This window comes from Phaenicophaeus curvirostris, chromosome 9, assembly GCF_032191515.1.
Source record: "Phaenicophaeus curvirostris isolate KB17595 chromosome 9, BPBGC_Pcur_1.0, whole genome shotgun sequence".
NCBI lineage: Eukaryota > Metazoa > Chordata > Aves > Cuculiformes > Cuculidae > Phaenicophaeus > Phaenicophaeus curvirostris.
The window spans coordinates 17,605,455-17,632,213 of NC_091400.1; the positions used below are offsets into that span (position 1 = coordinate 17,605,455).

The window sequence follows — 26,759 nt, forward strand, 5'->3', positions numbered from 1 at the left end:
GGGACAAACTAGGAAGTCTTTATATGACAGTGGAAAAAGGGCTCTGCCCTGATGTACTGTTCCTGTGGTGCTAAATTCCTATTCTCCTGTGGTTCCCTCCTGCACAGGTTTAAAATCTAGGCTTCAACTGTTACTTCCAGTGGAGTGATTGCCTCATAGTTTTTATGTATGTTAGACAGAACACGTGCAAATGTTTAGTTGTTGCTTGCTCATAATGTTGGAAGTCAGCAGCTGCTGTTGCACAGATCTTCCTAGCACTGTGCTGGGATTGTTTTCTGCATCCTTACAGACGTTTATCTTTCAGTAGGACCTAGGTCTTCCTAGCTCTCTCTCATGACTGCCTGGGCTTGCAACTTCTGACCTTAAAGAACAGTAGCATCAAAGTGTGTAAATTGCATGATTGCTTGTACTGAAGCTTTCCTACACGCTGTCTGAGAATTTAAGGTCTCCTGCTGTAGTGACATTCCAAGTCTTATGGGGAGATCTCTGTATTAACAATTTGAATATTTAGTGTCTACAAATTAAATAATGGAAGGAAAGCATGAAGTAGTTAAACCAGCGATATTCAATTTTTGTCTGCTTTATTTAATTCTTTCAGTAGAATAAAATTGTAATTAGAGGCAACATGTTTGTTCTTGAGCATAAAAATGTGGTACACTAGAATTGGACTATATCTGGAATCTGGGTGATAAATTTTGTTTTCAGTCTTCTGGCTTGACTGAACCATCAATGGACTGTTTAAAGCTGTAGTCATTTAAAGATAAGTCTATCCCTGCAATGATACCCTTGTCTCCTAATCCCAGTTCTCAAGGGCATGTTGGATTAGCTGGAGTAACGAGTGCATCTAATTGAGAGGAGTTGACACTGGCTAATACAAAATAGGGTTGGAAAGAGAATGAGGGTAGTTTAACCTCTGTGAGGACATACTAATTTTTCTTTTGAAATGTGTCTCACGAAAGACCATTATTACAGGTGTTGACATGCCATGGTTCTTAAAATCCTATTCTCTGAAACTGGATGCTGAGGCTGAACTAGCTTCATGGATCTTCATTTTCAATTGCTGGGCAACAGAGTGAGCAAAACTGACAGCTGTACTCTGGTCTGTTCTCTGTTGCTGCATGCAGGGAATGGCTTTTGGTCCCTTAATTTCCCTCTTTTTAACATCTTTACTCAGCTGCTGCAGTTTTTCCATATATGCAAATGTCATTTCTGCTAAAGAGATGAAAGCTTACAAGACAATGAGCTTTATGTGATAGTGAGTACTATGTACAACATACTTGTGTCAGGGAAAATGTGAGTATCAAAGGAAGTGGTTTAAAACCATATGTAGAAAGGAGGGAGGAGTCAGATGTGGTGGGATCTCAGATTTCTGGTATCAGCGGTTTGGCTATTACAAATGAAAAACAAAGGTAGTAGGGAGCCTCTCTTTTGGTTTGTAACAACTTTTTTTTTTTCTTCCTCTGTGTTGTGTGGCAACGTGTGACAGCTCATGAAGAAAGTCTGTTATTGAATGTATTGAAAGTTTTGCTGTTTTTGAGGGAAAAAAGTTTCTTTTGCCACAAGAGGGAGAGCATGAGAAATGCCAGAGAGAGGAAACTGTACTGTGGCAGTTCTGCTCATGCCTTCATTTTAGGCCCCACAAAGGGATAGGGAGATTTTTGGAGCTGAACTCCTCCTGTCATTGTGCCCATACTTACTGGAATGCTAGAGATGGGGAAAGTCTAGCTAAGCCTTGTCTAATCAGTGCTGCCTAGTGGTTCTTGCATGATTTATGATTAGATCTCAGTTTGAGGTATATATTACCAAGATTTTATTAATCAAACTTGCAGATTGATTTACTCAGTGAGTCAATCATAGTGCCAGAGCCCAGGGAAAAAATAGCATCAATGGTTAGAATTCATCATTGCTTGCGTCTGGCTGACACTCTGTTGCTAAACCCATTTGACCAAGTAGACAATAATTTTTAGTTAATTCACTATCCAACCAAGTCATGCTGATATACTTTTAATGTACTCTGATGTCAGTTATGCTGAAGGGCTACATCTATTTAACTCTATTGGGTTTTATGTCAATTTAGTTTAATCTGTGTAAAAATGAATATTGACGAGGTCCAAGTCTTTCATAGTGGGATTTTATATTGTGAGTTTGCTCTCCTATCAGTTCAGGTTTTACCCCATGTTCAGCTTTTCACTTGGTCTTAAGTGATGATATTTTCTGGGTTTACTTTTTGTTTTAGAAAATCCACCTTGATTGACTGTATGTTAACACTATAAGAATCAAGCACTTCCAAGGTAAGGAATAGCTAGCATAAAGCTGCCTTTTGTCTTACTTTATTCTTGCTGCGAGTGTGCTGTTATAATAGGTGACTCAAGTACCTAGTCATTTTGTCTTATAGCATCATTTTTTTCTTTTTCCTTTCATACTAAATTTAACAGGCATACTTTCCAATCCCCTGGTATTGTAATCAACTTGCAGAGTTCATGAAAGACATTTGTGAAAGTTAATTGTGCACACTGCTCGGTACTTCTGAGGTGGTGGTGTGGTTTATGCCTTAGCCAGTTGTTAAGCAGTATGCTGTCACTCTCTCGCCACCACCCTGTACCTTCCTCTTCCCAATTGGGATGGGGAGGAGAATTGGAACAGAGGAGGAAAACTCATTGGTTGAGATAAAGACAGTTGTAATAGAACATAAAAGAAGAGAGTACAATAGTAATACATAAAGAATATATTAAAATACAATTGCTCTCCACGCAATGATTAGCCTGTCCTGAGCAGCAGTTCCAGCAAGTGCAGAGATCACAGCAAGTGAAGCAATAGCAGTGAGGGGAAAAACAAATGTGGAACCCAGATCACCTCACCACTCCTCGGCTAAATTCCCATTTTTATACTGAGCATGATGTTATGGCATGGAACATTCCATTGGCCAGTTTGGATTAGCTGTCTTGGCTCTGCACCTGTACATCAGCAAAATCCATGTATTTTCCATGTTCTTATCATAGTAAAACTAAAAGAAACAGCAGCCGCTGGGAAGAAAACTAATTCTCTTCCAGCCAAGCATTATTATGAGTTATCAACATTATTCTCACACTAAATCCAAAAAGCAGCAGGTAATGGGAAATATTAACTTTATTTCAACCAAAATCAGGACAGGTAGGTGGAATATAAAGCAGCAAGTAGATCTACTGGGATTGTGTATATTTGTGTGCAGCACATTCATGTTGTGTGTAGTAGATGTTGCATGACAGATGACAGAGAACAGAGGAATAGGAGTTCCTGCTCCTGGCTCTACTGATGCCTACCTTGCGACTGTGAACACACTGCATCCTTGGTCTGCCTGCAGTTCCCTGCCTGTTTGTTCTCTAGTCTGTCATGATGCTAAACTCTGCAGGGCATGGGACCATTTCTTGTTGTAGTCTAAAAAACTTTTGCACATCCTCATTAGCTACCACTCCCACCTTTAGACTATTATTAGTTGGTTTTTGTCTCAACCAGTTGTTACTTCTATCTTGTAGACAGTGGAGACTGCCAGCTGCATGTTCAGACAGCACCTAGCACCTTGTAGCCCAGACTCAGTGAACGTCTTTAGTCACTGCCATGACTCTGTTTTAGAGCTCTATATTTTAGAAGTGGTATGACACAACTGATTTCTGATATGGCTAAAATTTTGACTGCGGCATCTGTGTCGGCTGTTTCAATGGTGTTGGTATCAGCCATTCCTCAGTATCTCAAGCATTGAGTTTGCAAACTGAGAAGGGTAAAGTTTGAGGCATAATTTGAGGGGACAAATTGCACAATAGCAGTGGTATGTAAAAAAGCAAGTTGAATTCAGTTGTTTCCTGAAAACTGAGTGGAAAAAAAAATCCGCTTTCTCTAGCCAAAGTAAAATCTTCATGGTTTAGGCAGGCATATTAATTTGGGACATTTCATCCTGTATTTACGTCTTTTAAAAACTGTCACGACAGCCTGAGGTTTCAAAAAGATTAATCCAGGGATGCCAAGCATACAGGCTAGAACATTCCCCTCTCATTCCATTTAGTGGTGGTTCTTCAGATGTGGGCAGGAAGTGGGTCGAGGACTGGAAGGATCATTCTGGTAGTCCTGTCCCTGCTGTGCTGCTACCCAGAGGCTCCATAGATTTTTTTCCAGTATGTGAACAAAGTAAATATTTCAGATGAATAAAATTATAACAGTTCCTATGCATGCAATAGGGCAGATCTGGTGATGTGTTGGGAAGTGCAGGGAACACCTGCATTTGACTCTGTATGTGCTCATCCCATCACAAGATGTCAACTGTCCCTGTTTTGTAACACCTACCTGTCATGTGATACATCACTAATGATGTGATAGGCAGTGTAAAATTCTTAAGGACCTCTAGAAGAGGTGATTCATCCTGTACCAGGTGAGTGGTCAAGCACCACTGAATTGGTGTGTGTGCGTGTTTTGGTTTTACATCGGGTAGAAGGAGACTGAATCTCAAGTATTTCCCATGCTGAACTATTAGACAGGTTGGAGAACGCAGTGACTCCTGGCTGCTGCCCTTACTTCTCCAGGAGCTCCCCACATGCTCAGCAACTCTTGTGCCACAAACTGAACTTCACAGTGGAGTTAGTTTTAGGAGGTAAGGACCATGTGAATAAGGAAAATGGTGTCATGACCTCAAGATGGTTGAGAATGCAGCCTATGTCTCATAAGCTGAAGTCTGTAATATTCGTCTCTTGAATTACACAAACCTCTACTCCAAATAGACTTGCTACATTTGTTTGGGTTTGGGTTTTTTTTCACATGGAAACAGCTGCCCATTTTTATGTGAGCTTATGGAAAAATCCAATATTTGTCCAATTAGAAATAATTCTTAGCTGCACCCATTCAAAGGGCAGCCCTTGCAGCAGTAGCAAGGGGTTGTGCCAAAGACCATGAAGAGTTCCAGCTGTGAGCAAGTGTGAGAGAGGAGCCTCTCAACCCAAGCACTGCCCACTCACAGCTGTGGGAATGCTTAAAAATTGTGGACGGCTAGGGAGAAGAGGAGAAAAGATCACAGTGACTTTCGAATCTTTGGCTGAATGCCAGATACGTTGCTGTGGGCAGAGATTCAGCTTGTAATTGCAGCCCTGAGAGAGAGAGTCAGAAATTACTGGGATTTATTTTTGAAGTGTATTTAATTCCAAGTTTCTTTCTCAGAATGTGAAGCCCTTGCTGGCATGCTCAGGCCCAGCCTGCCCTTTTTTGCTTTCCTTGCCCTGACCTGGTCTGTCCCATTCATTCCCTTCAGCTGTTATTAATAGAGATCACTTGGTTTATTTTTCATCCTCAGTTCTTGAGGAACCAAAGACAGCTGAGACAGAAGCAAGAAAGCTAGGGTAGGTAGAGGGGTTAGGATGCTGTCTCCAGGAGATATTTATCTGTCAGGTTCTAATCACATTGCTTCCCCCACGTGACTGGGTAGCTTTTAGGGACTTGATTGCAACAGCTGTGGGTAGTGAATGAGATGACTCAGCTGGCCTTTCTTAGGGTTCAATTTGAAATGCTCACCCCATGTAACTGCTGTTCTTTCCACTGAAGGTATCCCCTTGGGTGCTGGAGTTGGGAGCAGAGGGTATCCAAGGCATGTGAAGTGTTATTGCTAGGATTTTCCTCTGTGCATCCAAAGAATGTCTAGGTTAGCTTGTCATCACAAAGGACATTGTCATCAGAGTCGGATTAAGGGAAAGAATTGTAGAGACTGAAATTACTCAGTGGACTGTTGCAAGCCCAGAGAACTGTCTGTGCCAAAAAAATGGGCAAACAATTTTAACTTTATTTTAAATGCTATTTACTGTATCTCTCTGAATGAGTGAAAATTATATGGGTGATTTTTCATCTGGAAGGGACAAATTCCAGACTGAGAAGCTTTTTCTATTGATCCAGAATTGGTGATGGGAGTGGAGATGGCTGTTCTGATGAGAAAAAAATGAAACTGTCTTTTATTATGTCCTGGATCTGTTATTGTAACCCTGTCTTCCTGCAAATCCTCGAAAACCCTTGGCTTTAGTATGTGGATGAATAACATCTATGGCTATGGTTGTCTCTAATAATCAGAGCAGCTGTTACTGTTATCCTTAGGCTGCTGCTGGTAAGGCTTTACATATAACATTAAAAGTCTAGCCCAAGAAGGACGGAAAGGACCTAGACCCAGGGTGTGGATTCATCATAGACTGTCTGTGACTTTGTGTCCTGCCTTCCTTGCTGTGACAGGCTTTTGGCTGAGGGATATCTTAACAACCTGAATTGCAAGCTCCTAAAGCAGACCATGCAGCTTAGCAGAAGCAGCCTTGTTGCTTCTTGGTTATCCACAATGGGCAGCTCAAGTTGAGAGATCTCAAGCTGATTTAGGGTTACCACACCTATGGGAATGGAAAGTTTTGATAGATTGCCAGCTAACTTGAAATATATCTGAACGCTAAAGAAACATTAGGATAAAAAACCTTTATTTCTCAACAAATACTAGCATTCACATGCTTATATTTTAAATAGTTTCTAAGAAGATCCAGAGGCTTCCTGCTATTTGTGACTCAAGGAGGAATTCAGTTTTAGTGCTATTTCGGCAGGAATGTTAGCTACTTCATTAACTTCTGTGATGGTGATGGCCTGTGTTCATCCAGACAGTAGATAGCATGTGTTTACCACTTACCTATAAACATAATAATTTACATCTCTTAGAAGGACCACTCCTTTCTGGTTCAGTGGAATATTATGTTCAACATAGCTCTTAAAACTGAAATATATTTCTATAGAGTTAAAAGTAGACATCTATATTTTATATAAACATGTAATGAGAGGGATGAAAGGAATAGACTGTAATGGTATTTGACTGAGACTAGACATAATAGCAGCCAAATAAATTTGGGGATAAACACTAATAAATAAGGTTTTGAGAAACAGAAAAGTTAGAAAACCCTATTTAATGAAGCCATAGGCATTGGTAGTCAGTTATGTGATTTACACTGCATTCCCTACTGTACAAGGATATTGGGAAAACAGTTACAAGCAATGAAGCATATAGGTGGAGTAAGGCTGATAGGATATGAGGCCAGAGTACATTTAATCTTAAACCAGCCATGAGAAGTCAAGTGAGTCAGTCTCTTTGACTGTGACTCAAGAGACAATCTTGCTTCTACTAGAAAAAGCAGATTTATTTGTTTCACCACACTGACTTGTTAATATTGTAGGAATTAAGCTTTTGAGGTTCATTTTTTGTCATAAACGTGCAAATGATGTGTATATGTTGTAATAAACAGTTTTAATAAAGTTGATTAAGAAGTGTGTGTGCTTCACTGCTAATAACACCAATCCAACTGGAGAGGCTACAGAGACTAGCAACTGTTGATATGGAACTGGTGGAACAGGTCTGGAGGAGGGCCATGAAGATGATCAGAGGGCTGGGGCACTTCTGATGTGAGGATAGGCTGAGGGAGTTGGGGTTGTTCAGCCTAGAGAAGAGAAGGCTCTAGGGTGACCTTACGGCAACCTTCCACTACCTGAAGGGGCCCTACAAGAAAGCTGGGGAGGGACTTTTCACAAGGGCATGTAGTGATAGGTTGAGGGGGAATGGCTTTAAATTGCAAGGGGGAAGATTTAGATTAGACATCAGGAAGAAATTCTTCAAGATGAGGGTGGTGAATCACTGGCACAGGATGCACGGGGGAATAGTGTTCAAGGTCAGGTTGGATGGGGCCTTGCGCTGCCTGGTCTGGTGGGAGGTGTCCTTACCCATGGCAGGGGTGTTGGAATTAGATCTTTAAGGTCCTTCCCAACTCATACCAATCTATGATGCGGATTATTTCTCCTTCTTTTTTTGCCTGCTTGTAAAATATATAGATTATTATAACACTAAGGTTTATAGTTAGCTGGAGATTCTGCACTTAATGGCAACGTTAACTTGATCCCGCTTTTCAGGGGGATTGTCTGCCCCTGATTCTCCTTTAATGTAGAGTTAGTACCATCTGTAGAACACATATTGGTGTCCACTCAGCAAACCCACTGTCATGTATGCAAGGTCATTACAGCAAAATTAGGAAGCCTAATTATTATAAGTCTTGTATGCGGTCCTGCAGATCCAACCGTCAGTCTTAGCTCTGTTTTGCCAGGTCATGAATGGAGTGGTTGAAATGCTGCGTAGATCTCCCAGGACTCCCAGACTGGGAACCAGCCCCTGGCCTTTTAGGGAACCAGTCTGTGGGAAGGGCTGTAGAGAAAAGTGCTTATAAAGAAAAGTAGTCCTTTAGAGGACCACAGGAAAGATCTGAAAGCTGTATCTCCTGCTCACATTACCATCTCAGAAGACTCAGATGCAGAGATGATCTCCCTTCCCCTGCTCCCCTCCCTAGGTGACCCAATCAGACTCAGTAGAATTCATTTGTCTCGTTTCCATGATGAAAGAAAAACTTGGATAGCCCATTGAGTCCAGGTTGGGGTGGCAGATCCATCCCAGATAACACAGTTCTTTCTGCCCAGGGTGAGCTGGCCAGTCTGCAAGACACAGGCATCCCTATACAAAACAATTGTGTTTTGGCAAAGTTGCAGGCAACTGAAGGAGGCTTACAATGGGTACTGCTGGGCAGCAGCTCTTAAGAAGCAGCAATGTGCCCAGCTTGGCAATAGAGCAAAATGCTGTGTTTAAGTCAGAGTTGAACACAAGGAAAGCAGGCAATGTGATTTTCAATCCTTCTTCTCTTGCTTAGTGGATTACCATAACATGGGTACTTAGGCTCGCTGGTCTGACCCAGAGCAATATTGTTGCTTGTTCCTCCTGTGACAGTGATATGGATGCAGTTTCAGGGAAGGTGGCTGTGACTGAGCAGTGGCTTCTGTAATGGCTCCTTGAGCACGCGTAGGTGAAAGGTGGTGTGTGACAGCATGTCTGTTGTGTGCTATCAGCTGCTGTACAGTGAGGCGCACTGTTTTATGTGCATCAAAATAGGAGAAGTCTGAAGCATTCTTAGCTAATGTACTGCTCGCTGTTCCTCTAATTAGCATATCAAAAAAGATCTAAGGAGATAAGATGACTCCAAAAGCTGTTCTCATGCTGTTGAACTGCAGCAGCCTGTTCAGAGCTCCTAAAACCAGCCATCTCTAGATCAAAGCCTTGAGTGCTACAACTGAAACTGCAGTCATCATATGGCTGTACTGTGAACACACACTGTACACACATCCTGCAGGAATGGAGAAGAAACAGCCAAGCAAAAAAATCTACACGAAGAGGACCTGTCTTGTTTCCCTTCTCCACCTCAATGCCAGCAAGATTCTTGTATCCTGGGGAAGCAGATCGTCAAACTCTGCTAGGCAGTTCCAAAGTCTGAAATGCAAGAATAAGCCGCTATTAATGTTATTCCTCTTTTGACCCGCTTTTATTGAAGGTCTAGCTTTTCCAGTGAGAGTACAGTAGTCATCATCACTGTAATGTTATTGAATATCAGAAGCTTTTTCCTACATTCCTTGTGCATGCTGGAGACTGTTTTGGTCCCTCTTTTGCTCAGTTCCTGCTCTGTACAAACACATCCTACCTGTTAAAATGGAAAATGTATAAGTAATTTATAACAAAATAAAGCAAATCCCATCATTTAGGAGAGCACACAGTAAAAGAAACAGTTACCTGATGCTGCTCTGCACACTTTTCTAACAGGAATGGTGTTGAATAAACAAAAGTCAATACTGCACTGCTGACTTGAGTAGAGCATTGCTCTCTGGAAAACTGAGCTTGTTTAGGGGCCTGCCTCTTGCATCTGTAAATTTACAGTTGGTCCTGGATTTTGTGCCCCAAGCCTCACCTGAGTCCTGTAGCCCCATGTCTGTTCTGTGACGCAAGGCAGGGCTGGGTATTTATTGACAACTTTCCATCAATTTAAAAATTAGAGAAAATACCTTCAGTTATACAGTTATTGATGCTTTATTTCTGACAATCGCTTCAGTAATCCATTTCCTATGGTAATCTGTCCATTTTTACTCAGCAGATTTACCTTTCTGTAGAACAGATTTAAGACTTCGATTGTGTTCTTGATCTCCCCTACTCTATTGCAGCAGACATGCCAAAATTAAGAGCAACAGGAATATTTTCAGATATATGCATGGCTTCCATGCAGGAAGAAACTGCCTTGATCATGATAAGAGATGATTAAGAGGTAGATACGATAAAACGGGATATAATTCTGAACAGTACAGGCAAAACAAAAAGTCAATAATTCGTTACTCAGGGCACTTTATAATACAACAGCTAGGATCACTTACATGGTCAGAATTACTATTTTTAAAATTAACAAAAGGATTTTTTTTTCTTGAGAGTTTACAATTAGATTGAGACTCCCATGACCATAGTTTATTAAAGGAGCTAAAACCTAAATTGTTTCAGAATGGGATTAGACATACATGGGTTTACAAGTCTGTTGGTAGCTGTTGCATACAGCTGTAACATATGTATATGTGTATACTGTATACAACAGCAACCTCCCCCAGTCTATATTTGTTAATTTTTCTGTGTCTTTTTCCTATACTTCCAAATTTGATCTGACCAAACGTGGCTATTCTTTTATTTTATAGGTTTTTTTCTTTGTTTTAACTAAAGTCTTGAATTTATTTTATGTTCTCAAACTTTTTTTTTTAGCTTGCAGTACTGTGGGATGTATGGTATTCCCTGAACTAAACCATTTGTTTACCACTGATACTGAGGGTTGGACTTGTGAATTAAGGTGATTCAGGCTTGGTCCAGTTTTCCAGGATGTTAGATAAATCCAAGGGGCCCAACCCTTTTGAGCAAGCGCCATATAGCCTAAAACATGTGAGGCTTTTGAATACTCTCTGCTCTGGTCCTTCCTGAGATTACATCCCCCTTCCTCCCTGCCCTGGGGCTGCATTACATGAATGACGTAAGCTATTGATGTGTTGTTATCAAATCAAATCAGTAATGATTTCTCTGTCTAATTATTTGATTCTCAGTCCTTAAAGGAGTACTGTGGCAGAAAAACATCATTTTTGGTAACTGTAGGGAGCAGTTGTCCCCACTCAGAAATAGAAATTGTTATGGTGCAGCTGGGAATTAGTGGTGACAGGGGAGCTAAGTGTGTTACCTCTAAGTTTGTGCACAAATCATTAGCAACAAATCATTTTAATCTGTTAGATGAGGATATTTGCCTTGCCATTACTGGGTGTCAGAGTTAGTATCTCAATTATTGGCTTGTCAAATGTTTTTGCGTGTGTATCACTGTATTGGATTCAGGTATGTTAGGATGGTTTTCTGTCATGCAATGGGGTAGAGAAACTCGGAGGTGTCAGAGTCCTGTTTAAAGCTAAACAGTGGTGTGCTTGCATAGCACGTAAAGCCTCACATCCACCATATTTGATATGAAAGGTGAAGAGACTAGGTTTCACTCCCTAGGGACAAACAAGTAAAGCAAAGTAATGTAAACACAGTGTTTGCACCTATGGATTATGGACCTGTATGCAGTAGAGGAGCAGTGAAGATACTGACTGTCCTTATCAGCAGGGCTAGTGGTGTGAGATGTTTATCTGGCAGATGTTAATGGATCAAAGGAGTTCAGAGCACAGGGTGTGGAAACATCTCCTCCATCTCAGCCTCCACTGGGAAAGGAGCTGTCTGAGACCCTGTAATATTGTCAGCTTCAGGGCCTTTTCTGAACAAAGAACTCCTCTTAGGACTTAATCAAAATACCAGTGAAAAAAAAAGTAAAAGGCTTTTGTTGTTGGTGTTTGGGAGTTTTCTATTTTTCTTTCTTTTTTTTTTAATTACTTCCCTACTTTTTTTTTTTTTAGAAAAGTAGCCATCTCGGGAGGAAATCTGGGGAAAGAAACTCTCAGCTGTGGTTGAGCACAGGAAAGAAATGGGGCTAGATCCTCAGCTGAGGATAAATTAGGCCTTGCTTACATCATTAGAGATAAATTACTTCTGCCTGATGAGAATTTGGCCCAGTATCACAATTATATTTATTTCTCCTGCTGCACCTTGAAATACAGGCAACTTCTGTTTAATGGAATAGGCCTATATTCTAGTTGAGACAATTAGTGTTGTAATTGCCCGATCTGAACAGAAGGTGTTTATCTGCTGTCGGCTCTGGTAGAGAGAAAGAGGAAATAGGAAGTTAACTGTCAGGTCACTGTTCTGAGGAGGCATCATCCAAGCAGAAGGGATCCTGGCCTGAGTGCAGGACTAACAGGATGCAGGTTGCAGGCAATCATCAGTGTAACTATTAAAGAAGGCACTTTCTTGGTTTAGGTGTCTTACGAGAACCTGACCTCTTTCTGTTTCCTCATTCTTTTACGTGAAAGAGAAGTTCTGTCTCAGTCTTTGCCCAGTGGAGGGATGTGAAAATAGATATACTGAACTATAATACCTCCGTACTTCAGCCTGATTGTAGATTAGAATTCAGATTCTGTTTAAAGCCAGTGAATTGCCAGGGTATATGTAATGTGCTTGAATGAATTTAACAAGATGATTAGGACTCTGTTTACCAGTGTGGCTTGCTTAGAGCAGTGCTCCCAACACCCAGGGAAACAGGAAGAAATGTTAATTAAAGGTGGCTTTTAAATTAAGTATGTGGCTGATTTGCATTTTGCCATTTTATTCCGTTTTCCTCTTGCCCCTGTAAAAGCCTGGGGAGGTTTGCATGGTGAGGCTGGCATTACTATATTGCATTATGCATGCTTGAGGGACTGTGGAGTGGCAGTTGTGTAATGAGGATGAAAATCAGAGCTTACTCTGGGGATAAAAAAAAATGTTTTCCCTTAACTAGTGCCTGGGGACTTTCATCCTTTTGATTGCAGATGTGGGGCAAGGTTGTGACTCTCGGTTACCGGCAGTGCTGGAGGATGCAATGAGGGGCTGCGCAGTGCTGGGAGTATACCCAGTGGCTCTGCAGGATAAGGATACCTCATAGAAGCTATGCTGCTAGCTTATGTTGCACATGCAGTCTTTCTGTTCTGCTCCCGTTTCTGTGTGTCCTTGTCTTCATTTGCATTATCCACTTTGGGATGGAGAGTAGAGGTGCCTGCATTAAATGGTTTTTGGTAGTAGGAGCAAAATTGCATCTATTTCCTGTGCTGAAGAAATAGTCAAAGGCTCCTTCCCCACTCTCATAACACAGATTTACAGTGATTTATTCTGTCCTGTTTTACCTACTGTGCCACTAAGCCATGCTTTGCCAACAGTTCTGCCGGCAAAAATGTGTTACTGAATCAGTTTGCTGTATCAGTATCTTTCAGCTAGGCGCTGTAGACTTACCACTTTGTACTGTTGTGCGTTGTTAGTACTATAGATGTATTTCTGTCCTTATTTTCGCTGAGATACCTACATAGTTTAATCTATTTCATTTCCAAAGTGAATCAAGAGAAATATAACAAGGCTGTGGAGTTACCCATTTTGAAATACAGAGCCCTGAGTTCATATGCTGTATCTTATTATGTATGTGTTTGCCCTTAAAATCCTTCATTTTGAATAGTGTGATTATGTAAAATTTGAAGCTTTCATTAATAAAAAGCAAGTCTCTTACTACTAGTAGATTTAAAATAAAGCTACCAAATAGGATCTGTAAAGGCTCAGAAACCAGAAGATGAATAATAATGAAAAAGTCCTCTTGGTTGGAAGCCAGTCTCCTGATTTGGGTAGGCTGGCCTGAAATCTGTAAATGCCTGGAGCGGCAATGATTCAGAAGCTAGATTGTGTGCAGGCTGGTTGACAAACAAAAGTCGCCGTTAACATGTCATAAAAAAAAATAAAGATAAAAAATGTCTTCTGGGAGCTCTCAGTGAACTTCATGCTACATTGTGATCTTCTGTATCCAGTGGTTTTCAACACAGCATCTTCTTTGTCTTAGGAAGTTTAGGTAAAGTCCTACTAAGTAGAATAAAGAAATAACAGAGATGTACTAGTGAAACAGCATCTCTTCCCCTCTCACCCCCGCCTTGTTAAACTAGAAAAAAAAAAAAAAAAGGAAAAGTAGGGCAAATTCTGTAGCCTTTATGCAGAGAAAGTTGCATCAACTTCATTGGGGACTTGGCTCAGAGAGAAGTACAGGAGCCAGGCCAAAGTTTGCATTCTGGTTGTTAGGAAGTTAATATTGTATGTTCCCAAACTAATGCCCAAGAGCTTTGCAAAGGTGGCCAGTGGAGCAGTGAAATGCCTTTACCTCAGTGGACTTCTGGCATTAAATTCCTGCAAACACCAGTCTTCATATTTGGAAAATCTTTTCATCATTGTAACGTGTTTGCTTGAATGTGACATTCAGAATACAGCCAGTAATGCTCATCACAAACACATAACATAGACCGAAATTAAACCTCATTTTTACTGTGGGACAGATAAGCATGAAGGGTCTTCATGTTCTGCAGATGAATCATGCTTAACTCATCAGTGAGTGCCTTGATCTATCGAAGCCATAGTACATTAATGTTAACACCAAAAAAAACCTTGTAAAGTTACAGGCAGCCATGCTAACTAGCTACAAGCATTTAAAAGCCCAGGCATGAGCTCCTACTTGGCTATCTGGCCATAATTAATGATGACAAGTATGTTGGAAAAATAATTATTTTACTTGCTTATAAAGACAATTACTTGCTCAAGGCAAATGAGAGGGTGGGATTTTTGTGGCTATAATAAGCATATGTAGATGGCATCTTCCCAGAAGAATATTGTAGCCACAGGATCTTTTTAATCGACTGGAGATTCCTTTGTTCTGCAGATACAATTTATGTATGTGGTCACAGACTAAAATGACTCTACTTGTTTCAGGGCAGGCTGAGTTCTGAACTGCTGAAAGGGAAAAAGGCTGCTTTTATCAGCTCAATCAGCAGCAGATCGAAATCTCTCCTGGTCACTTTGCAGGGGTGAGGAATCTTTTTAAACAAGTACCCTGGGTACATGCTCTTTCCATCCGGTAAAATAAAAGCTGGGGCTATGGCAGCAGACTTGAATGTCAGTATTACTGCAGTAGTCTTCTGTCCCTCCTGTTTTAGGGCTTGCATAGAACAGCAGCTTTTGCCCAGCATGTGGTCATCTGATGGCCTGCAAATTTACCACATTGGGCTGTAGACCCTTAGTCCCCTTCTAGCCCAGACATGGTGGCAGTGTCAGGGAGGGAGCACCTGCCCCTCCATCACCTGCTTGTTCTACAGCATCATGTTACTGAGAGATGGAGGGATCTGCTCCTCCACCACTCCTCCTCCTCCTCCCCAACCTGTCACTGCCATCCCCTACATTTAAGGGCTAAGAAAGCCATGTAGTCTTACCACACAGGCTATGATCAGATGCTTTAAGATTAATGTTGAGTCTCTATGTCTTTCTCCTGGAGTTTCATGCTAACTTTTCCCAGGTGGGAAATAACAGCAGAAAGTCCCCCCCAGGCTGTATTTCAGTGGAAAATTCCAACATGTGGCTACAACTAATAGTCTTTAATAGGAAGCAACAGTTTTCACGTCTTTCATCAGTCAGTCCGCTGTTCCTGCAAGGTGGTGAAGTCCTCTTGGGCCACAGGATAAAGAATGTGAACCGAAAAAACTGTATGCTATTCATTTATGTACATTCAGAAAAGTTTCTCTTTTACTCCCTTTCTTAATCTTGTGGTGATTGTACAGAAGTCATGAGCCCTTTCTCCAATTCCCGTCTGTAAGATGGGGAAGGTGATGCTGACTTTCTTAGCAAGCCATTTTGAAACCTGATGCTGGGTCTTCTGTAAAAAGTTTAAGTATTAAGAGTCATAAGAGCTTTTCTCCACACTAGCTGGCCTGCTGCTAACAGCAAAGGTTGTGCTCTGTGCACTCCGCAGTCAGTCTCTGTTTGTGAAATGGCATCTGAAGTTGGGTGAAGGAAGGTCAAAAGAGGAGGGACCCAATAACTGTATATTAATGGAGTTTTGAAGTGATTATAGATAACAGGAAAAGATTTGTTGCAGTCCTGGCTGTATCTAATCTTTTCTAAAAGCATTACTAAAGGAAGCAGACTGAAAGAGGGGTAAATAATAGCCTTTAATTGTTTGCAACCACTTCAGTTTATTCTTGGTGTTTGCAGATTTTTGTTAGGATAGAAATTTTCACCTTATTGCAGACATGTTTGGAGAGCTGATTAAAGAAAGCTGTGCCTGAGGAACAGAAAACTGGTAGAGGATGAAGAATATATAGTTTCCCCATCATGAAGATACAAGCCCTTGGGGTTCCTCAAAGTAGCTTGGTAGCAGTAGAAGGTGAGGAATGTAAGAGAAAGAGCCTGTGTTTCATTGCCCTGGATGAGAGACAGAAATGTTTGTTTATGTAAGTTCAAAGTTCTCCCTGGAAATTACAAGTCTAACAGGAGGGCAACCTCTGCTTTTAGCTCCAAGGGCAGAGTGAGTTGGAAATGAGGCAGAATATAGGGGAGTACTGGAGTTTAAAGCACTAGGTTTTTGTGCAAGGTCATTAAAGGGCCAGATTCTTAGGCAACCAGGAGGGATTACTGCAGTAATCTAAATCTGACTGTGTATTAAACTCGCAGAGAAGGGAAGGGGATTCCCTTGTGGTGCTGTGGTTTTTCTGGGTATTTATTCTTAGTTGTTTTTTTTAATTTACTGTGTGCAAAAAGGTAGACTTACTTCAGCAGAAACTCCAGCTTGGTGTGCTCCTGTGCGGGAGGCATGTCTGCTGGCAAAGAGGAAGCTGAAGGACAAAGGGGATCTTCCAAGGGCTGTTTGGTCATGATATTTTTTCCCATGTACCACACAATGAAAGCAGGAAGAAGTGTCATGAGGTTCATGGGTGAACTAGTTTCTCTTTCAAATTAGCCAAATTCTACTATAAATCTTTGGGGTCTTCCAGAAGGAATTAGCAGTGATAGAAAGCCCTCCCTGCCAATGTTTCCAGATATCCATGGACAGATTTGTGAGGCCATAAATTGTGTTAGATCTGGGAGAAAGTCTGAGTAGTCTTTGAGGACATTAGACTAGGATCATGCATTTTTTCAAGTTTAAATATGGTGTAGATTGGATTTACTAGACCAGTTCCTTCTATACTCACATACAGTGTTGTCCCCTAGTCTTTGGGTGACAAATGCATGCCAGTCTGGTCATGGATGGAACCAATGTAGTAGGTACACGTAGATTCATGTGTGCAAGATTTTTCCAGCTTCTTGAGGAGATGGTATTGGGCCATTTCCAAGAGCAGGATAGTGACTGGCTTGCTCCCCTGTCCCCTCCCCATTCCGAGATCATGTGAATTCCCCAAGTCCAACTAACAGCTGCAGTGGTTTGCAGTTGCCTGTGTCACCAGCTCACTGGGACTTTTTTCTCACCTCTTTCTTTTCTACTGTTCCTCTTTGCTCCATATATGCTTAAGTACCCTTTTGCTCAAAGAGGTTAACATAATTAAGTTAACCTGAGCTTACCTTGAAGTTTGTTATGGAGGAATTGTTTGTGTGTCTGAAAGCTTGTCAGTTAATTTCCAAACTGTCTAACTAAAGAGCAGAAATTTGAGGGTTTGGTATGATGGTACTGATATATTACACCTATTGAGCATCACAGGATTTATGAATACTAAACTATGGTGAAGTTTTTGAGATTGCACACAAAATGGATTTTCTTTGAGCATAAAACTTAGCTTTCCTAAAAAAATAAGTATTTGTGCACTGACAACAAATTATTCAAGTAAAGGCCCTGCTATCATCTCTCTACCTTGTAGAGTACACTGTTTATGCAATCTTCATTATAGAATTCTTTTACTTTGTAAGAATAGTACTAGTTTGATTCAGATCACTTACTTTGCTTGTCTAGAAAGCTGACTACAAATTCATCCAGTCAATAGATTATTGATTACAGATTATAAATGTTCTCCATTTCAGGTAACGCTTACTTGCATCTCAGTGCAGTGATGACTTGGCAGTACCCTAAAGGCTGGAAGTAGTAAAATCCAAGGAGTGAAACACCCACAGAAGTATAAATCTAGTGCTTTACATGTTTTCCATGACATGTCTATCAGCTTTTATAAGAGTGAGTCCCATCTTGTAGTCATTACACAAAAAGTCTCGAGGCATAGAGAAACTGGTGTGCCCAAGACTGCATAGTCAAATTTCTGGATTTGTCCTTTATATTCCAAAGACTGAGGGTAGAGGTGTTGCCTGCTCAAGTGATATGCTGTGGCTGAGTGAATTTAGAGCTAAATGACTAGGAGGAGGCAGACATGGATAAATGTCATCGCCATCAAACATACTATCCCCATTTTATGCATCTTGAAAGGACATAAAATCAGTACCAAACTGCCTTCAGTTTTTCCAGAGAGGCAGTAGGAGCAACAAGAATAAGACTGAATTTCCAGATCAGATCCTTCTGACTGAATAAAAGTAAGAAATTTTTAGGCAGCCTTTGGTCCTAAAAGTTGCATGGTAGAGTGAAGGAATATAAACAGCTGTATTAATGGAGGGCAAAACAATGAGGTTAAGCACTTGTCCTTCTTTTGGTACCTACTGCCCGAGAGCCTCAAAGTTTTTTACAAATGCAGGCATGGCCACATTGTCATCCCATCTGAAAGACAGGGAAATTGAGACATAGGGTACTGCGTGACTGGAGTAAAAATCTCCTGATGTTTTCTTTAACTACTTAGCAAGGCTCCTATTTTTACGGAAGGGCTTAAGAAGAAAATGAGGGGATAGCCCAGTGACAAGACATGGGAGGTTTATAGTGATACATTTTCCACTCTAGACAAGAAATGGTTAGTAGAATCAGGTTTTTTTACGTTATCCAAGCCTGATGTGGTTTTTTCTTTCCTTCTCAATATATTGGTGGTTGTTGCAGCAGCTGAGTAATGCAGAAGTTCTGCCTGAAAACAATGCTTCCTCCTTATATGATAGTGTACATATTGTCATGGAAATTGTCCTCATTTCCCCTGAGCACACTTCAAATAACTCCAACAGCAGTGCTAATGAGCAGAAAGATATCTGCAATCCCCACCGTGCAACTTGACATACTTTATCCCACTCTGAATTCCCTTTGCTCATCACTGAGCATTTTAAAGATCTGGTATCATAATTTGCTTTCTCTCTTTGGTCTAGTCATTTTGCTCTTAGCACTTGGTAATAAAAGGTCAGCTTTGGATGAAACCTTAGTGTTGCAGCCATGCCGTTTTTTACTGCCAAATATCTTAAGAAAAGCAAGTGTCTGCGAAAGGGTAAGTCATAATTTTTTGGTGTGTTTAGTTTACTGTTGTCTGTTTCGCTTTAAATCACAGTAAAGGATTTGTTTTGAATTAACAAGCAGTGGGAATGGATCTATTCATACTGCTGGTTGGTTAGCATAGGGGATTTTATTATGTTGTGTGCATTTTTGGTTCAAGATACAGTGTATGTTATTATCTTGCATTTTACATTCAGTAAAGCCGACTAAGCCAGAATATGTTTAACCCTTTAAATGTGAGACATATGTTGTTCTGCACAGGGATGGAATCCCTAGTGCAGAAAAAAACAGCAACAGAATGTCTCGGTATATTTATTTTTCCAGATAATTTTACATAGGTGGCTGAGTATTTTTATTTTTGGTGTCCAAAATGAGCATTAAAAAAAATTACATTGAAATAGTAACTTAAATAATACCAAGTGAAGGAAAAGCAGGTTTCCTCTTAGTATCTTTTCTATGTTGGAATACCTGAGTGCATGATTCCATGTAGATTTTCAGCTCAATGTTGTGAGATTTGCTTTAAGAATGGCCGTGTGATTGTTCTACCTCCAAGTAGATCTATCTAGCATGATAAAAACTGACAGTTTAATAAGCTCCTAATAGAGAAACAGCAGTCCAGATGTGGGTTTTGCACAAAGGGAAACAACAGTGATTTCTTGTAGGTGGGACACCTGTCAATGACAGGGGATCAGAGGAATGTGACCTGCTTACCTGGCTAAGCATATATATATTTGCATGCTCATGTGTTTATATACCTTTATTTATTGTATATATTACCCTTATTCCTTGTTTGAATATAAGTTGCCTCTAAGTTATAGCTAGAAGGTGGAATTGTACAGATTTTCATCACAAGTTTTAGGTTGAAGAAAAGATTTGAAGAAATGCAAATTTGCTTTCTTTAACCTACCATTGTGTTTCTTACTGGGTTCCTATTTTTATTAAAAAGTGAATTGCACAATAAGAACTAGTCATTGAGATGTGAGAAGTGAGTTAAGCTGATATTTAGTCACTGGTACCAATTTTTTTTGTATTTTGTTGAGCAAAATGTATGCACATGTACACAAATGTACACAATTGTTCGGGAATTTTTAAGGATAGAGTCATGTCAAGTTTTTTATTAGAAAGGAGCAGAAAAGATTATAATTGAATCCTTAATTTGCTTTTTTCTAAGTTCTTTTCAATAATTTTGTTGTACGTGTGTACACTTATATGCCACTTTACAAGGGGGCATAGAGCAGATTTTGCTCTCTCTTCTTGCTCATCTGCTTGGGGCACTCAGCTAACCAGTGCCTCTTCCCCTTACAGCATATGCCACAGTAGGAATGTCTCTCTAGACAGATGCTGAGGAAATGTGCCTACTTTACCTCTGTCAGCAGCAGGCATTGCAGAAAAGGGCTGATGATACAGGCAGGAAAGGTAAAACTATTGTGGCAGGTGCACCTGAAGAAAAACTTGCCCAGCCCTGATACCTGCTGTGAGAGCGGGGTATGTGCATCTTTCTGAATGCCTACCAGTTTGCTGTGAGATGTTCCCTGTCTCTCTGTCGTAAGAAGCTGTGCACAGCAGTCCCTTTAGTCCTGGAGCCCCACTTTAGACACCCAGCATGAGTTAATGTGACCCTCTAAAGGTTAAAGTTTGAAGCTGGAGAGCAGTCACTCATTGCTTAATCCTTTGCCTAGTCAGCTGATCCTTGTGGCTGCCTTGCTGTGATTTGGCATTCCCACCTGTCAGGGTGGGTGCTGTGCTGATGCAGGAGAGGACTAAGCCTCTAGCAACAGCAGGTATGGGTAGGAGCTGTGGCTGTAGGTCTAGACTTGGTGGGGCTGCTTCTATTAGTAGCCACCACTGGTGTCGCAGTGCTGTGGCGGTGATTTTCCTTGCCCTGGAGCCAGCCTTGCATACTTAAGAAGGCAGTGAGGAACTGGGAGCAGTAGCTTGGTGCCCAGCCTACACAAATTAGAAGGACCGATTTTAAACCAGAATGAACACAAACGTAATCTGGGCCTTTAAGACATGACTGGGGGAAGCTTAGCTAACAAGCAATCAGATGTATTTTTAGTGAGTCACTACCAACATGAAAGTTTTCAGCTAACTGAACATCCCAAATAGCTTTTCCCTAAAAGCATCTTGGTGTGCCAAAGAGGGTAGAGGATGTTGCCTCTGTGATCCTACTTCTGCCAAAATCTATCTGATCTGTGAAATCCTCCTAGCTGTCCAGGATACCTCCTGGTCCAGGCATGCTGGCAGGGTAGGTAGGTATCCCGTTCCCTTCTGATGACTGTTCTTCTCTGTGCTAACCATTTTCCTCTTGCTTCCAGGACAGTCTGGGAAGTGCCGTAGCATTAAGGGAGAACCTATGTGTCTGAGTGGGGAGTGCTGAGAGGTAGGCATCTCCATGAGCTGTTTAACATCAGCCTGTCACTAATCTTGCTTTGAAGAGTCTGGCCTCTTCCCAGTTTTTGAGCCTCTTTCCATCCAGTCACTTAAGGCAATCTCTTCCAGCTCCCTTTCAGAATGTACTTCATTTGCAGAGGTTTTACTGTGATCTGAGTAAGGAGATCCTTCCTAGTAAGTAAATGTGGTCGTTAGAGGGCATTAAATGATTACAGAGTGCCTTAGGAGTAGCATCAAAAGTGCAGTTGCATAAAGGCTACAGTAGCCACAGGCTCCAGTGGATCTATCCTTATTGTTCTCTATGTCTCTAAACAGGGAAGGAGCAAGACAGCAAGAGCAGTGAGGTTTGTGTGTGATCTCTTTCCCAGTTTCAGGTGGCTTGGGGGCAGGAGCTTGGCTATGGACAAATTCATGGCTGGAAATATCGGTCGTATGCGAAAGAAAAGTCCCAGATAAACACTCCTAATTCAGCTTTGAGAGGGAACTTGCCCCAGTTAATACAGGAAGTGGCCAGCAGACCTGATTGTCCAAAGTTTTATAGCCTGAAAACAGAGGCATTGCAGGGGTTTGCCTCTTAGCTCCTTGGACAATGCTTGTACAAAGTTGTAGCTGAAGCCTGTTTCTCCCAAGTGAACTTTATTCTCACTGTGTTCCATTTTGTCTTCTCAGTAGTATTCCTGGTCAGTTTTCACTGTGTTTTGGATTAATTATCTTTTTTCTTTTTTTTTCATGGGGCTTGAGAGATCATCCAGGCATCCCTGAAATGAAACAGCCAAGCCAAAGCATGGTGTTCTGTCTTGTTGTACATATTTTGCTTTGCAGACTATTGTGCTTATGGAGATTTCTTGCAGGTCTCATTTGGTGATGTATCCTTAGCCTACTCTTACCTTCTGGTGAAACCTGCAGCAATGACAGATTTGGGAAAAATACAAATAAGGGCTCCTTTATTTTTCATATTGCCAGATTTAAGCACCATCAAACTCCTATCAGTTACACCCCCTCACATGCACACCTTAAATAAGGCATCAAAACAATGAAAAAGGTTTATTAACCTCTGCAGCCTATTGTTAAAACCCTGTTCTCTCAGATGCCCTCCTACAATAAAATTTCTGTTTTCCTTTGGCCGTTCACTGAGCACTGTCTCAACACTACTCAAAGCTGGGCTATAAAATGTCACACAGTCAGCATTGTCTCTGATCTGGCAAGTCACCATTGATTCTTCACCTGCTTCTTGATTTTTAATGGGAGAAAGTGTAAATTTTGGATTCAGGAAAGCCTTTTTCTCTTTAATTAAAAAAAAAAATTAAAGTAATGTTTTATTGCCAAGTGGTCCTTACTTTGCTGCAACTGTAGATTTACAGGACTTCAAAGCTGTATGTTTAAGGCAGTTTTAGTTTGTAGCCAGGCAAGACAAACAATCTCAGCTTCAAAGGAGGGAGGTGTGCTTTAATGTTGTGGGCTCACTCTTTGTGTTCAGCAAACAGAGCTTCCAGGGAAAATGCGACGTGCAGCAGACAAATGAGGCGGCTGCCACTCATGGGAGGGAAGTCTGTTAGCTGCTGCCTGAGAAGAGCATCCCACACCCAGCACCCTCAGGGTTATCCAATGGCTGCAAATTGGGTTATTTTTGTATTGTGTCAACATACGAGACTTTCGGTGTCTGCTTTTAGTATGCTCAGAACTTCTGCCTGTGTAGAACCCTGGGGGTGGCCATACTAAAGGCAGGACTTGGCCCTAAGCTATGTTGCCTCTCCTGCTCTTTTATGTCTGTGCTTGGTTGTTTTCCTTCTCTGATGTGCTCAAAGAGTGAGTGGTTTTATATCCATTAGGGAAGATGGGAGAAGTGCATCTCAATCTGTACAATGCTGTGATTTGAGGGGAGTGAGGACCAGGACTGGTGATGAAGATGCTCTGCATCTATTACAGTTGTGTTGAAGAGGGACCGTTGTGATTTTGCTCTTCTGTTAATTCTTTGCCCAGTTAACCATAGATCATCAGTTCATTCTAGCAGGGCTAGCAGGGAGGAAGAGAAGCTGAAGAGCTCCATTATTAGATGGACCTAGGAACTATGGTGGTGTGTGGCTTTACTTCCAACCCTGAAGCACAGGCAGTGTGACTTGACCCTTTGTGTTTTATTAAACTTCTTATCCACGTATCTTGTGGATGCTCCAGTACAGAAAATTGAGCAAAAGCATCATGATGAGACACAAAAGGGCGCCGGATAACCATGTTACCTATTGAACCAGTGAATGTGTTGTTTTCTAGGACTGCTTCCTTGACTAGAAATCAGTCTTAAACCCCCCTACAAATAGATCTGTTCCATAGCTTTGGGATGCAGGAAGGTGCAGACATGTTGTGGTGAGGTATCTGGAATCGAAGCAAGGCATTTGGGTTGAGAATGAGCCCACATGCAGTCTGAATTCTAGATACACACTCTGCTGCTTTGAGCAGTTAGAGACTCCAGGAAGCAGTGTGCTGGACTCCATGGGGCTGGAGATACAAAAGGAGCTGGCAGTGCACCACAGAGGTGCATCTGTCATTCAGCAAATTACTTCCAGAGCCATGTGGCTCTGTTGGTGTTAAAATCTGAGTGGAACTGGGGCTTTATCCAACCGGTATCTAGGCTTTTGTGGGATCCAGGCCACTCTCTCCACAGGGTTCTGGGATTCAGAAGCCAGACAGGTCAGTGCTGCCAAGAAGCATAGTGCTTAAGGGGCAGAGTTGGCCAACACACCGCTGTGCCTCTCAATGAGCCATGCGTGTGCTGCTGAGAGAGTGGTGACTTCAGCTCACTAGTTAAAGCTCTCCAAAAAGAGGAGGTGCCAGGCAAACACTGGGGCTGCCGAGTGAAGAAATAGCTTTTTGAGACACAATATGCTCCTAATTTCTAACGTGGCGGTCCAATTTCAAGAACACTGATGAGAAAGTGGACTGCTTTCCACCCTGTGCTGGGGGAACAATCTTCATGCTGTTCAGCTTGTTCTCTGTAATTCTTTGCTTTCTGCTTTCTAGGGCTGGCACTGCCTTTGCAGTTGCATGCGACCAACTTTCCAAATAGTATTCCTTGCTTTTGAGAATCAGTGTTTGATTAATCCAGGGTGGCTGGATGTAGTACTTCTGGTTTTCATTCATGGCTTTGCTGTTCACTAGCCACTATCATACTAGAAAGCAGTATCTCTGTGTCTTAGTTCTCTGCTGGTATGTAGGAATTCCTTATTATGGGATTTGAAGGCTTCATTATTTTTTTTTTTTAAATACAGAGAAGGCATATTCCACTGATGCACACTGTAACCTGGGAAAGTGATTTTAATCTCTCTGTGCTTGTTCCCCCAAACAAGTGTTTAGTTCTATGGGACAAACATATTCCAGCAATGGAAGATCCTTTTTATTTCTTTTAATTTATTTGTTAATAGCTCAAGCATAAACTGAAATGACTTCTACGTATGTGCATCTACTTGTTATAAGATTGTTTTGCAGTTGCTGTGGCGTGACTAGTCCTTATCAGTTTGAGCTGTGCTGGACATCTTTAATTAAATGGATAAGTAACAGAACTAAACTGGATGAATCTGATCTTAGGATAAGATGTCTTAAGATAAAATGTATGGTATGAAGAGATCTTTTTACTGTCTGCCTCTTTCTGAGAATCAGCCTCCACTTATGTTTAGACCCTAACATGGGACAGGACTAGAATATCTGCAAACAGGAGCATTAAAGGCTTAGAGATGTTTAATTATGCATTTGCATATGTGCTCACTCCTTATGATTATTTTTACGTAACACTTTTGCACCTACGTAACCAGATCACCTAACAAATTAAATGGGCAAGAGTATTTTTCAGTCTTCTCTCTGGTAGGCTAGAGGAGCTCTGTCTATTTAGCAAGTGCTTGCAGATTTGCTTCAGAGGCTATAGCTTGAGGTCTCTCTTAGAGAGAGAAAGAGAGAGAGAACTGGCAGAGATCAAGCTTTCAGGGCAGTCGTTTCTGCTGGGTTTGCTTCTTGCTTTCATACTGCAGACTGTTTAAATAAAAACTATGGTAAAAGGTAATCTTCTGTGTCTTTAATGCTAGGGCAGTAAAATTGGCTGCAGTCACAAGCCAGCTTATAGCCCTGTTGTTTTTCCCTTATTTTATGTTTGTATGCCCTTTTAGGGACTTTCAAACTTACCTGACTGTTCTCAATAAAACATGGGGAAAGGAGGAGGAGGCAGCACTTAACCATGCTCCCTCAATTCCCTCTGTTAGCCAACTGGGACTCAGACAAATCAGAGCCATCAGGGTTTTTTTTGTTTGTTTGTTTTTGGTTTTTTTCTAGCCTTGAAGACCATTAACGCAAATAGTTCTTCCATTTCCAACCCTTGTCCTCCCCAGCTCCCTGCATACCACAGCTCCACTGCAGATACATAATTCATTATCTGGAAAGCTTCTGTTTTAATGTAATATTAAACAGGCAGCAACTCAGCAGGTGTCCCCAAGGTAAGGAAGCAGCATGCTGCTGGCTGCAGCTGCTGACTTCAGGCTTATCAAAATTTCTTTGTTTTGAAACAGAAGCTGGAAGTCTTTTTAAATATACCATGTTATTGGCTGAGCAGATCCTGGTTTCTGGCTGTTATCCTGCCTTTGACTGCAAAGACAAAAATTCTTACAACACATGGTGCCTGTGATAGCTGCATACAATTCTGCACTCTCACGAAAGGAGCAGGGTGAGGAGAGGGAGGAGGCACACAAAGCAGATATATGTGCCCTATTCTCAGTTCTCGTTTTTCTTGTTGAACCAACTGGGCTAAATGTATCTATGGAGCAGGCCCACAGATACCAGCACTGTTAGAATGGGCTTTCTGCTTCTATAAGTATAAAAATACCAAAATATATTGCCTATAGCCTCATTGCTTGGAATGTTTTCTGATATTCTTCCAGTCTCACCCAGATGCTAATTCTCCGTGGCCTAAATCTGTGTAAACAGATCTGATTTGCAAAGTTAATGTCACTCTGGCAAACGCAGCTAAACTGGCAACCCTAGCATTTGTGTTTGCATAGTATATCACAAAGTGCATTGATCAAGGCTCTTTTGTTTCTTGGAATGAGAACTTAATCTTCTGTATTTGAACATCATAAAATATGTTGATGGCTGGATTTCCCCAGAACATGTGTCCCCTAAACTGGTATGTGTAAACTGCATGTGGTAAACCTACTCTGACCC

At 41.3% G+C, this 26,759-nt stretch overlaps 1 protein-coding gene across 5 annotated transcripts in view; it reads left to right on the forward strand.

Annotated features, from left to right (window-relative positions):
• ARHGAP22 (Rho GTPase activating protein 22) overlaps positions 1 to 26,759 on the forward strand; it is a 132,815-nt gene that overhangs the window by 60,724 nt on the left and 45,332 nt on the right. The window contains exon 1 of one of the 5 annotated variants that reach the window (XM_069863256.1): positions 18,898 to 19,164. The exons of the other annotated variants lie outside the window; for them this stretch is intronic. Within the exon in view, the coding sequence (XP_069719357.1) occupies positions 19,113 to 19,164 (52 nt within the window). The 5' untranslated portion in view covers positions 18,898 to 19,112. Of the gene's footprint in view, positions 1 to 18,897; positions 19,165 to 26,759 lie in introns of those variants that run through there. 5 annotated transcript variants of the gene reach the window in all.